Here is a 14,138-nt window from a genome sequence, read left to right on the forward strand (position 1 = left end):
TTAAAAATTACTTCTAACTAAAGGAGGTCGTTGTCAGAAACCAAAATAAATTCTTTTCCATCTTACAATGATTTTATTCAGTTATTGGCAAAAAAAAAAAAAAAATGTAGAAAACTTATTCAATTCGATTGTTTCCTTTATTACTATTGATATGCACAGAGCGAAAACACAAATGAAATAATTTTTAAGCAAAAGATATAAACAAAAGCAATGAAAGCAGCAAATTTAATATGAAATTTTTATTGTATTTCGCGGTGAAAAAAAAAAAATTAAATAAATGAAAAAAATTTCAATTAAAACTTACCGGGTGTTATAGGTTGATATTCTTGCTGTGGCAGTAAGAAGCACGTCAGCACCTATAGTGTAAGAGAAATAAGGGAAATATATAGAAAAATAAATAAATAAAACGTAATAAATTATTATTTGTTTATTTGTTTAAAAAGAAGAATACATATATATATATATATATATATGAGAAAAACAAGTCGGCCCTCTGCACACGACAAAGCACAATAAAAGTGTACATACCTGTTCACCTGTTGCTTCATCAGTATCTGGCTGAAATGTTAGTAATGGTTGTGCCTGATTCTCTGACAACCAGACGGCCTTCAATTGCAAATTAACTAAAGAGTAGGGAAGATACTGCAATTGATTGCCCGACACGTCGAGCACATGCAATACACCGCAATTACCCAATTCTGGTGGCAATTTTTTCAACTTATTGTCACGCAAACTCAAAACACCCAAATTTGCACAATTTCCAATTTCAATTGGCAAGCTCTCAAGGGCATTACGATCTACGTTCAAGTTACTTAATTTGGTCATTCGGCCAATAGAAGCCGGCAATTCGGAGAGAAAATTTTCAGTGAGTATAAGCTCTTGCATACTGTCACAGCTTTAAGAGAAAGAAAAATTATTTATGTATGATGGATGGATGGATGGATGATTATACATTAAATGTTTTTTTTTTTTTTTTTTTTTTTAATTATTTTGTCTTACTTACTCTCCTATATTTGTATTTAGTCTTTGTAAACGATTTTGGTCCAATTTTAATATCGTTAAACGACTTAATTTCGCCAAACCATCTGGCAAATATTCCAATAGATTTTGTGCTAAATCTAAATCTGTTAAATTAATTAATCCGCTAATTTCATTTGGAATTTCTTCCAATCTGTAATTAACATTTAATAAGTATTACTGGGCCGCTGTGCGTGCTTGTATATGTGTATATGAAAACTTACCTATTCTCTGATACGTCGAGATATGTTAGATTAGTCAAGAGACCGATTTCTGGTGGTAATTTTTGCAATTGATTATGATCTAACCATAATTCTTGTAGACCGGGCAAATAACCCAAATATGGTGGCAGTTCTTCGATTTCGTTATCGCCCAAATCAAGGCGTTTCAGTTTTGTTAATTTACTTATAGACTCTGGCAAATGTTTTAATAAATTCTCGCGTAACTCTAAAGATTCTAATTGCGTTAAACTGTAATATAACATAAGAGAGGGGCGGAGGGAAAAAACATAATTTGAATTAATTAGAAAAAAAAAAAATTACTCCCATTTTATACTGACCATCCAAAGTCTGCTGGTAATGTGGTTAACGACATATCATTTAAACCTAAAACTGTTAAATTTTTTAATTGCGAGAAACCTGCAGGTAATTTTGGAATTGGATTTGAACTGAAATCAGCCACTTGTAGACTTTTTAAGTGTTTGATGTCATCAGGAATGTCTGGAATATCTACAAAAAGAATAAGAAGAAGAAGAAGAAAATTAAATAAAATTTAAACAACATAATTTTTAAAATAAACTAATAAAAACACTATAGTGAGGCATGATTAAACACACACCTACAGCCTAGACCGCTCTACATTTATTCATATAATGACTCTTGAACATAAAGCATTATATGAGATGTGGTCGAAAAAGTGGTTCGTTACCGAGGACAATTAAACACACTACACCACCCTACGATTATTCATATGACTTTTCAAAGTAAAGTGTTATATAGGAATATGTCACACTACACCACCCTACGATTATTCATATGACTTTTCAAAGTAAAGTGTTATATAGGAATATGTCACACTACACCACCCTACGATTATTCCTATGACTTTTGAAAGTAAACTGTTATATAGGAATATCTCGAAAAAGTCGTCCGATCCAAACAATTTTCAATAGTGTATATCCTTGGGCCAATGTCCCCCAATATGCCAAATTTCATCAAAATGTCTCGAAAATTGCGATCTGTAGGTTGAAAGATACAAGACGGATAGACAGACAGACAAGCTTTGATCGATTTAAGAAGGGATTTCTAATCCATCAGCATAATGAGTTCTCAAGTTCTTCCGGGTATTGTATAATGTGCGCACAACCTTATACCACAAGTGGTGTAGAGTATAAATATAGTCTCGTTGACAAATAAATATTTTTAAACCAACCACCCCTTTAACAAGTTAATTTTAACGTAAATCTAAGTTCAATCTAATCTCAAATTAATCTCAATTTAAATTAACGAACAGTCAACATGTACTTAATAATGAATTGAAGAGGTACACTTAAATGATAGTAAACGTCGGCTTATCATAATGTTCGCATTGTTTTCTCTTATTTGCCGTACAAGTGTAGGGTATTCAAAAAACGCTCTTTACGGCCATTGTATCCGTCTTACTTATTATAATTTTACTCAGGTTTATTCATATGCAAACTTATATATATATATATATATTTGCATTTGCCTGAAGAAAATACAAACTTCATCATATCAGTAAATATTTTCATGTATGATAGGTGTCGTAACGGTTTGATTCCTTTATCAACATTCACATAGCCGTTACCGCGCTTTCAATCAATCAACATCATCATATCAACGTCGACTTAACTTGCAGTATAAAATGTAATAAAAAAAAAAAGTAAATAAATTATTGCCCAAATGAAGGTCATACGAAATATATACACTTTCATTGGCGGAAAATATACTATAACTCTTGTCTAATTCACACGAACAGGACGATAATATATTAGTTTTGCCATTGAATAGGAAAAATATCGCCTTTATATACCACCAACAATATTTTCAATTTATGCAGTTACGCTTTGTCCGAAAGCCAATAAAATTACTTTGTTTAGCTTTAGCGGTCATTCTACGTTAGTTAATTTTGCACAGGATTAGCGTGTCTTACGAAGCAGTTAGTAAGCATTTTGCTATAATTACACGCAACGCGGAAGCATGAGGTTATGTTCATTTCGTTAAAACATCTGAGACAAGCAGATTTTAACTACGGAAACCCTACAATGGGTGAACATATATTTTTGATCATTATCAAATTCTCGGTACAATTAGGAATGTCTGTCCGTGTGTACTGCTATTTGCACCCGATCTTCTCATTAAGATATAGGCATCAAATTTAGCGAAAACATTAGCAGTTTTTCTTCGCGAGTTAATCGTAAAATGGTCCAATGCAGCCAAAGGACACGCCTACAGCTTAACATAAACTGAGAAAACCTCTGCTTTATGGGTTTTCATTGAATACTCATTATTGTTTAAAAATTACGACATGGATCAGAAACGAAAATTTCTATGTCGAAATTGTGAAAAAAGGGGAAAAGATTGGTTACGCCCTCTTAATATCATTAGGTAAAGAAATTTCATGTTTTTTTTTTTCTTTTTATACGAGATACAAGCGTAGATTAAGACTATGCAAGGATATATTAAGTTCGTGCGAATGTATATAACGATAGAGTGTCTGTCCGTCTGTCAGTCTTGCATTCAAATTATAAGGCGTCATATTTGAGATACTTTGTTGAAATTTGGTGCAGCAACATATTTTGGCTTAAGGACGAACGCCATTGAAAATATTTCGGATTGCAGCACTTTTTCCACGACTTCCCCTATAACAGTTTATTTTGAAAAGGCGTTATATGAATAATTCCGTTAAGCGGAATGGTTTAGGGTATGTAATGGTGAGCCATGAGGCCACCGTATTGCTTTTCTATTTTCTTTCCAAGACCAGATTGGTGGACGGTATAAGATTCGAATATAATTCGAGTATTTGCCTAAAACTAACAATATTTTCCATTACAATAATATCATCCAAGTAGATATAAAGTGGCAGCTTGCAAAACCCACTATGATATGTTGAATCTTCTAATAAAGTGTTTAATATTTTCTTACTTGCTTTAAGTTTGGCTTCCTCAGGTACATATATTATTTTGATCAGCTCAAACAATGGCGTCAATTGATCTAACTATAATTGCTTTAGATATAGTTTCACCACGTAGGTCTTGTTACGAGTTCAAAACTTTTATCTAGGAAAATAAAACTAACGCTAAGTTCCGACCAGACTAAGTTATGTAAATCAGAAAAATGGCTTTAACGGTTCATCCTAAATTAACAAAATATAAAAATTTCACATTTTCCTAAATTGTGGCCTTGGAGTAATACAACTTCAAATAACGTACATCATTTGCGTTACAAGCGTATGTTAATTCCGTGAGGATGTGCGCAACATTTAGAAGGACTTAACATAGGTCCATCTTTTATAGTTGTTCGTCCACCTTACAATCTTGTATTCAATCTACAGGTCGCAATTTTTGAAATATTTCCATGCAAATTTACTATACCGACGCACAAAACGGTTCTGATCAAGTCACCTCTCGGCCACTTTCCATACAACAACTTATATTGAAAAGTCGTTAAATGAATACCTGTACAAAGCAAAGCATTGTCGAGTATTTATTGGTAGGCCATGTACAGCTAACTAATATTTGCTAATATTTCTTAATTAAATATGAGAAAAACAATAGATTTAAACCATCTGCCTTTTAATAGGCATCAAGAAGTACAAATAAGAAGCGGCATTGATTCATCACCAGATATCTATCACTATTTAATATGTTTTTGCTTTTTCCCATTAACTCGACCAAATGGAAACTGTTACAAGTTTCTCAAAAAGCAGCTGCTGTCATAACATAAAACTTGTTGTAAACAACAACAAAAAAAAAAAAAATAAGATGGGAAACTGAAAAATAAAAAACAACAAATCACCCAACCAACAAATAATAATTACATAAATCTTATAAGGTATGATGGGGCCATTGCTAACAAACGATTGCTAACAAATTAATTAGGTCGAACCTCGCTCATATTATCGTTTTGTAGTATGTAAAATTAAACTATTGAAACTGTGTGTAGTCTTTCTGGAGAACATTTATTTATTAGATGTCGCCGTGAAGACAACGTTCTTTTTATATTTATTCCCTCTTCTATTTAGCCTTCTTAAGCAATTACAAGCCGAGAGAAAAGCTTATCATTCCTTTCACATTTAATATGTGAAACGGTTTTACGAATTTCGATGGCAAAGCATTCGGTATACTGGGTTTTTGTTACTACAATAGGTAAATTGGTTACAACAGGCCGCAAAATAGTGGGGTGATAAGCTCTGACTGTGAACCAGTTTACCTTCATTTATGTTTGTACGTATGTGTATGCATAAAACTATGTATATGTCCAAGAATGGAAAAGAAAAAATTGTATATAAAAAAGTAGGTCAATAGAAAACTTATTGTTTCTATTGGTTACCGAGCACATTTTCATACCCCCTTCCCTCCCGCATATGCTATATACATAGATATTGTTCTTCTTTATTCTTTTTTTTTTATTAACCATAAAAAGGGTTGTTGGTTGCACTTGTTATTTGAAAATGAATTCTATCAAGTACTGGTAAAATTGTCCCATAAACAAAGAAGGAAATGTTTTGTCTGCATGTTTGAAAAATGTCAAGAATAATTCAATTGTCTTGGACTTGTATGTAAGCATATCACGCTTGACATGTTGGTTTGTTGTTCTTCGTTTTGTTTGTTTGATGAGAAATTAAATAAGTATATGACGTGCACAGTATAGATGTGATTTTATCAACAAGTGTTATACCCTAAATGAATAAAAATGGCACATATTGCAATTCCTTTCCTTTCATTTTGTATTTACTTGCTCATGTACTCATGTATATTGATTTTGACTTGAAAAACTGTTTGGAATAATGATTTAACTCAGTTTAAACGGTACATCACATTAAATATCTTATCAAATATTAAAAATTAACATCGAAATATTTTTCTTAAACCTTCTCCTCAGTTCTTTTCAATGCTCTTTAAAGAATTCTTTCTGTACGATGATTAATTACAATGGACGCAGGATTAAAAATCCATTTATTTGATATTTCGCTCGTATATCATACTTTCGTGTGTCCTACATATCGCTTATTGCGATACATTTCAAGTAATATTTTTACTCGCAGTAGCTTTATATACAAAATAATTTTCGCAAACTGGATCGAATTTCGAATCAAAGCCAAATCAAAAACTTCAGCTCAAAATTATTGCCTCCACAAATGAATGGACGCACGGACAGACATACATGGATAAATCTGTTCCGCTAATCGCGCCGATAAGAAATATTTATAGTTAAGGAAGTAAGTTTTACAAATTTACTAAAGTCCTTGGAGCGGATGTACTCATCTTACGCTTGATTAAAACAACGATTTGCAATTTGTCGGAAATAATCGTTCGAAACTTTTCAAAATATTCGGTGATATTATTGCCAAATGTCTTACGGCGAGTTGTACAAACAGACGATGTTTAGTGTTTGGTTATTGGCTTTGATAGAATGCAAAATATGAAAAGAGCTTAGACCGAGTTTAAGCCAATTATCAATTCTCCTCATCAAACACTACACTACACTTCACGGTCCACCATTAATACCCTACACCACCCTACACTCATTCATTAAAATGCTACAAAAGAAACTGCCGGAAAAGTGGTTCAATGGGAATCATTTTCAATACCGTTCATCCTTGCGGCAAACGCCGTCAATGCACCAAGTTTCATCACAATATATAAAAAATTGCGGCATGTAGGTTGAACACAGGAAAACAAGACGGGCGGACGGCTTTAAATCGGTTCATAAAGTGACTCGAAATCGTACAATAAAAATGAGTCGACTCTCAGGTACTTTTTTTTGCATACGGCCGTACAAACTTACACTACACGCTCTTCTGGTACCACAAGTAGTGTAGGGTATAAAAACAAAGCTTGGAAAGATGTGTATTCTTTAAAACGCGTCGCAAAATGAATAAAAGTTTTACTTATATGTTTTTATTCATTTCCAAGTTGTTTATTTTTTGGCAAAATAATCGCGACCTTGTCAACAACTATTGCAAAACAATACATTTTATGTGAAAATGTCAAAAGCTTTTGTCAAAGCCCAAGTAATTTCCTTTAATATTAATTTCAATGCAATTGATAGCATAGTAATGATCGTTGTAATTATAGTGATGATAATGACAATAGCGCCGCAATTTATATTGTGAGGCGGGTTTCTGCCGCTACTTTGGCGCCGTGGCTAAATCACCGGCCTCCAGGAATTTCTCCCACAAGAAATTTATTTACTAGGGACCGTTTCGCTTGTTATGAAAGTTTTATTCTTTACTGACTTGCGCACTAGGGGGGGAAAACACAAAGGGAAAAAACTAGGTTCCCGCGCGACGGCGTGTTGGTCGGTTGGCTGCATCGTTCAGAAGAAACACAAAGTAGTCAGTCCCTCGATTCGGACGATAGTGGAAATCACCTGTTCGGACTTACGTACGATTGCTTCTGACAACCTTACCATACCTTAATCAGAAGACAGCTGTTTCCCCAATCCCGCAGTCTGTCATGTCAACTTATGATTACAATTGAAATTTGATCCTAACTTAAACCTAACATAGTCCCTTCCGACACGAAGGGCATGGTAGGTCAAAACAAAGGGCGACTTTGACTCCTTACAATATGCAATAAATGCAGTGAATTTATTAACTGCAATACACACATATTTTGAAAGTAAGGTCAACAAAAACGGGTACGGTTGCCGAAATTTCCAGGCTTTTGAAAATTGCGATTTTCGATTCTTATCCGAAGAATGTTAAGATTTATTGTAAAGGTAAAAATTGAATGATTGCTTAACGATTAAATAATACTCTCAGAGCAATTAAAGAAAGCCCCCTGAGGATGAATTTTCACTTCAATAAGTGCAAGGCGATTTCTAAATTCTGGACGTTTCAGTTACTCAATCATTTATGTTCATTTTAACACCAGTTATTTAAATAATTGCATCAAGGTTAAATCCTTGATTGGTAAAACACACAATACTAATAAAGATATTCTCCTCTGATAGGCGAGGAGGAATAGTTGGCAATAAAGTTTAACAATCTCCTAACAACTTTTATATTCAACTATGAAGGAAAGGTGGATGAACGGTGGACGGCTGAAGGTATGGACACTTAAGAAGTTTTCTTTGACAAGTTTGTGATGAACATTTCTAGATATTGCAAATTTAACATATGTCGTGTCGCAACACAAGGGAGTTGAATTTCCTTTAGACTGCCTTCAGGCTTCCTTCATAATACAGCAAAAATACTCAAGAAATGAAATCAAAGAACAAGCTTTGGTGCATATATATAAATTTGATACATTTATATATATATAGCAGATATACGTATAAGAGGAATCTCTTACATAAAATATGTGCATATTTTGGTATATGTATGCATGGTTTGCTTCGTTGATTTCTAAAATTGCTTGAACTTAATGACCGCCAAGTGTTTTTCATCATCAGCGCTTACACTACACCACAAAACATCATCACCAACCATCAGGCAATATTTTCAACAGTAACATTTGTAAACATACGTATGCATTATGAATATACATAGAAATATATTTATGTGTATACGAACTGTTCCGTATGTTCAGTGCTACATATATATTTCTACAACAAATAATTTTATTCTGATGAGACTCTGTTGGGGGAGAAATATGTTTTCCTTTTCTTTTCGGTTCCATATTAACAACAGGCGGATTTAAAAATTCTTTTATGTTTATGTCAATATGTATGTGTTCATATATCTGTATGTATCTCTCTCTCTCTTTCTTTCTTTCTCTTTCTCTCTCTTTTGTATTAATATACACTAGCATTAATAGTAATGAATGAGGAATGATGATAATGATGTTTTGAAGAATGAATTCATTCATTCATTCTACTTATCGCTGCGCAGTGCATTTTCAACATACATATGCATTTGTATCCATGAAATGTGCAACATAATGATATCGTTATAATTTCCTCATCAAGCACGTGCGTTGCTCTTTTGTTATAACTAAAAATTGAAACGTGCTGTTGCATGTAAGCGAAAACTCATTTGAAATTCTTTGGCTTTTTTTACGGTTCCATGGAGTTTAGAAACATGCATTTATGAACATATAGACTCATCCATGATTACTTGTATTCAAAATCGTGGTTTATAACTTCTGAAAACTGCCGCAGCGAAAACGGAATACATTTTCGTCATCAAAAGTGTTAAGTGAGAAAAACAAAAAGAAAAAATTCAAATATTCTACTCTATGTGTTCTTCAATATAGCTTTAAAAGCCATAGTTATTATGTGAAATTAACAGATGTTCAATACTTTAGAATTAGGCTTAGAATTTTTTAAATTGTCAAACAATTGATCGCTAGAAATCAATAAATGTATTTACAAAATTGTTTACAGCATCCCACATTGCCTGTTGAAGGTAAAGCATCGCAAAATATGTTAAGTGTTTGCATATCATGGCACCAAACAGCTTTATATTAACATGTAGGCAAACGAACTTTGTTGTAAACGAAAAAAAAAAAATGGACGCCCTATTCTTGTTCAACTATTGATTTCATATAGCCCGAAAAGGCCGTCATTTTGCCACGAACATCATTATAAATCACTTTGCTGGGAGTGTTGTGAACAATCAATGGAAAGATACGAGAATTTCTCGTTGAGCTATTAACAACCACCCCATTGTTAATATATTGAGTGTATTTTTATAACATTTTTTCATTTTCCGAAATATAAATTAATAGGCCTCCCTCCAACACCAGCTGGCTTAATGTGTAACATTATTCTACCCTCACTTTAATTAATCACCACACTAAATAAAAAGAAAAATCGTTAGAAGGGAAATTTATATTGACACTTGAACAGAGAACAAATAGAGCAGGCTTTTACACCATTTTCATAATAATTTCAATACTATATTTTATACGTTCCCTACAAAAGTTATTTCTATTTAAAACTTACAAGTCTTGCGTATAACGCGGTCAACGCGCTCATCGCGCTTTATCGAAATTTCTTTATTTATTTATTTAGACTAAAATTTAGTATAGAATAAGTACGGTCGACCATTAGATACCCTACATCAATTCGCCTAATTCATTCATTCGCTCGTTTTGGTAACGATGCACCAAGAATTACACATGATTTCCATGCAAAGGCATTCTGGTTATGAAAGCCTGCAAATATCGAAAACTTGACTGCGTACCGGACGATAAGACGCACTTCAAATTTAATAGATGCTTCTTCGAAATATTATTATTATTATGACTTTAGACTAAGGAAAAAAATTCTTAGACTGAAAGGAAAAAGAAAACATTGAGCACTAGCGCACACAAAGAACATTAGATATTAAGCCTAAGAGTTTTGATAAAGTAGTATATTGTATCGATATTGCGTTCTGTAGCTGATCTAAGAATGTCTATAGGATTAGTTGATCCAAATGCCATACTTCTAATAAAGGCAACACAAAGGCAGTCACAAAGAATGTGTTTTATAGTGAGAATCTGTCCACAATTGCAGATTGGGGAAGAAGACTTCTCTAAGATCTATTGGTGAGTTACAATTGTATGGCCTGGGCGAATTCTCGACAATGTTTTGATCTTGGTTTTTTCAATAATTGTTGGAGATAAAGATGGAATTAACTGAGGATTAATAGCAGAGTAGTACTGACATTATTGCAGATTTCCTTGCATAATTCTCTTTTTAACTTTTTTTCCAATATACCTTTGAAGTTTCAACTTTTCCACAACTTCATCCACAATTAGAGGTGCAGAAGCGGCATACTTTGTCGCTCGATCGGCTTGCTCACTTCTCAATAAACCGATATAACTTGGTACCCAAAGCATTTTAATTTTATCGCCACCAGTTGTAATGATATTCCTTAATTTGTTGATAGTGCTCCACACATTGCTCGACACACGAGCAATCAGCAACAATAACATGAGAAGGGTTCGTAGCGCGAAGCTCTGGCTTCGTTTGTGAAGATTGAAGTACTTTCGTGAAAGGTGTGATTAAGAAGAACCCGTCTTGAAGCATCTACCACGGCACAAACAGATGGCAGACCGAAGAACTTGGAGCCACCTTTATATAAAAGATTCCAATCGTTAGGGTAGTCTTTCAAAACCCATAGAGGTTTAAAATTGCACTAATTTCATTAGTGGAAAGGAATCAGAGAAGTGATTGTTAATTCACGTAAAGACCAAATCTGTCAAATGTTTTTTCGAAATTAATTGAGAGAAGTATTACATAATTCCGTTCAGAAATTGCTTTATCTGTAAAATAATCAATAGGTAAAAGAGCGTCGATGCAACTTGTGCCCCGCTTGAAACCTACTTGTTTGAAACCTACATTTTGATCAGCATTCATGAAATATCCAGTGTATGATTTCGGTGGAATAGGATTGAATGAACTTCTGTAATCGCTCTCTTGAAGGAATATAAAGGTTGGGTTAAAATCACTTTTGTGAGTGTATTGAGTTCATGAAACTTATTAATAAGTCACTTAATGATCCATTATAGAATTTTAAAAACTCTGTTTAATTGTAGTGACATGAAAAAGGAGTGATAGGTAGCTTATGTTGACATGGCGGCATCTCCGCCGAAAATGTCGCTACAGAAATTTTACGTGACTAATTTATCCTTGCTAGCAGAATAATCGGTACTAAATCGGTTGCCTATCTTTGAAGTGCAACGGGTAGGCACACGTGAATAATATGAAATTGAAGATTGATTGAAGGACGAAATATTGGATTCATGACCACTTGTCATTTGGTGAATGGAGTTGCGAGCTGGTGATTTTGTAGTATTTAGTTTAATAGGCTTTAGAATACGTGCTGTTGCTTTGATTTTTACAATATTCATGTTGCTTTGTTTTTTTCAGTATTATTTTTGGTGATACATCGGGTTTTTCAATACAGGTTTGGCTGATGATAGAACTGGTTTGTCATTGACAAGAATTGCGGTTAAAGGTTCATTAAGCTCGATTTGCGAGGCGACGGCACCGTATCTATTAAATTTATTAATTCCTCGAATTCCAGTTGGCAGTTAATGCATCTCTTGGCATTTGAGACGAAGAGTTTCACTTTACACTCGTACCAAGCAACATCAAAGACATAATTCTTGTAGGGGAGCGAGTTTTTCGGCCATCGTTTGATTTAGTAAATTCATAAACTTCGGTTACAGCTTCATTCAGAGTCATTTCGCGAACTATTTCTTCTTCTAGTATATGTTTAGATAGGGGGCATAAATTACGCTTTTAACTGAGTTGAGTTCGTTGTTGTGTAGTTTAGTGGAAATTGAATATAAATTAGGAAGTGATTTGATTTGAAGAAGATTTCTATTGCGCGCGATTGACCAGCGGGAACAAAAAAATTATCATCGCGTAGAATTGAGATAAACATTATATATGCCATCTAGGGTTTTTTTTATAGCGACGCCACTGATTTGTGAAATTGTTATGCTAGCATCAGTTGAAGTGACCACATATTTTTTATCAGTCGGAGTGATGTTACTGATTGGCAACACCGGAAATGACGTCGATTTGTCCGCCAATAAATGGAATCTATTTGAATTTGTATCTGGAGGCACGGGACCATAATGCTTTTTTGTTGTCAGTTTATTATTTAGCAATTTGGGAAAAATGAAACACTCACTTGAGAGTAAATTGGTAGTAACTACTAAATAATGTAAAATGTCAATTGTTCATTATTTTCAATTTTTATTTATTTATTTTCTTTTTTTTAACATAAAGAAAACAAACGCGTACATGCTACCTGCAATAACCAGCTTAGCAAAAAGACTAAAAAGACACGAGTCAAATACGCGGAAAGGCCAAAACAATCAAAAAATCGCAAACGGAAAGAAAACACGCACAACTCAGAGCACAAGTCGACTCGATTGATTTCTCGTAAAATATATTTTAATTTTACTTTCGGATCAAATTTTTTATTTATTGTTAGAATAACTCGTACTACTATCAATATTCGGATCATCTTCGCGTTCAATACTATCACTCGTCTCGTTAATGTCATCGCCCGTATTACTTTCATCTGAACTTTTCTTGTCATATCTCACCGTACCTCAAACTTATAGACGATTTATTGAAAAAATATCGGACCATAACACGCACTCAAAATTTGAGTCCACTTTTCTATGTGAAAAGGTGCATTTCGTGGTCCGCATATACGGTGTATGCGGTGGTATCAAAAAAATAGTCCTACCGCAATTTGCAATTGTGAACCACTATTGAATATGAAACATTGAAAATTAGATCTTTTTACCAAATAAGGACTCAATTTTCTGAGGGGCGATTATATTGCACCAACCGAATGAAATTTTTCATCCTAATTTAGAACGAAATTAGTAGTAATCAGTGGCGAAAAAATTTGGAAAATTCGCGTTATATGAGGAGTGATCGAAAAAGTAGACGGACGCGAACGACTTTCAACAGCGTTCGTTCTTAAGTTAAAACATGTCGGTGCACAAAATTTTAATATGATATCTTAAAAATCGCAATCTCTGAGTTGAAGACAGGAAATCAATTCTTATACGCTTAACACACCTTTGTACCACAAAGGATATATTATAACGATAGTCACAAAATTAATTTTCATAGAAGATTCCAGTTAATCTACTTTTTTTTATCTTCTCAAAGTTGGTTGAACCTGCTCTCATAGGCGATAAATTAATGATAAAAGCAAAAAGCAATTAAAAAAATTCATAGAAATATTTCTATGATTTTTTTGAAATCATGTTGTAGCCCCAAACTGTGTTATAGCTTGTTGTATCGAAACATGTACCATGTTACAAGAGGGACGTCTGTCCCTTATCACTGTATGTGAGAATATTAGCACCTTTTATTATAACGCAATTACTTTCATAAGAAACTCTTCGAAAAACAAATAATAATTAATCTAATGGAAGATTTTACCCCTACATATATATACATAAATAT

At 33.5% G+C, this 14,138-nt stretch overlaps 1 protein-coding gene across 15 annotated transcripts in view; it reads right to left on the reverse strand.

Annotated features, from left to right (window-relative positions):
* LOC119641713 (protein lap4) overlaps positions 1-14,138 on the reverse strand; it is a 309,554-nt gene that overhangs the window by 261,646 nt on the left and 33,770 nt on the right. For all 15 annotated transcript variants that reach the window (XR_005247877.1, XM_038040526.1, XM_038040525.1 and 12 more), the window contains exons 3-7: positions 1,577-1,745; positions 1,242-1,487; positions 1,004-1,171; positions 529-895; positions 305-356 (exon numbers count right to left, since the gene is read on the reverse strand). Coding sequence is in view for 14 of the 15 variants with exons in the window: in XM_038040526.1 (XP_037896454.1) it covers positions 305-356; positions 529-895; positions 1,004-1,171; positions 1,242-1,487; positions 1,577-1,745 (1,002 nt within the window). In the remaining variant the exon portion in view is untranslated. The remainder of the gene's footprint in view (positions 1-304; positions 357-528; positions 896-1,003; positions 1,172-1,241; positions 1,488-1,576; positions 1,746-14,138) is intronic.

The sequence above is a fragment of the Glossina fuscipes genome, unplaced genomic scaffold (assembly GCF_014805625.2).
Source record: "Glossina fuscipes isolate IAEA_lab_2018 unplaced genomic scaffold, Yale_Gfus_2 174, whole genome shotgun sequence".
Classification (NCBI taxonomy): domain Eukaryota; kingdom Metazoa; phylum Arthropoda; class Insecta; order Diptera; family Glossinidae; genus Glossina; species Glossina fuscipes.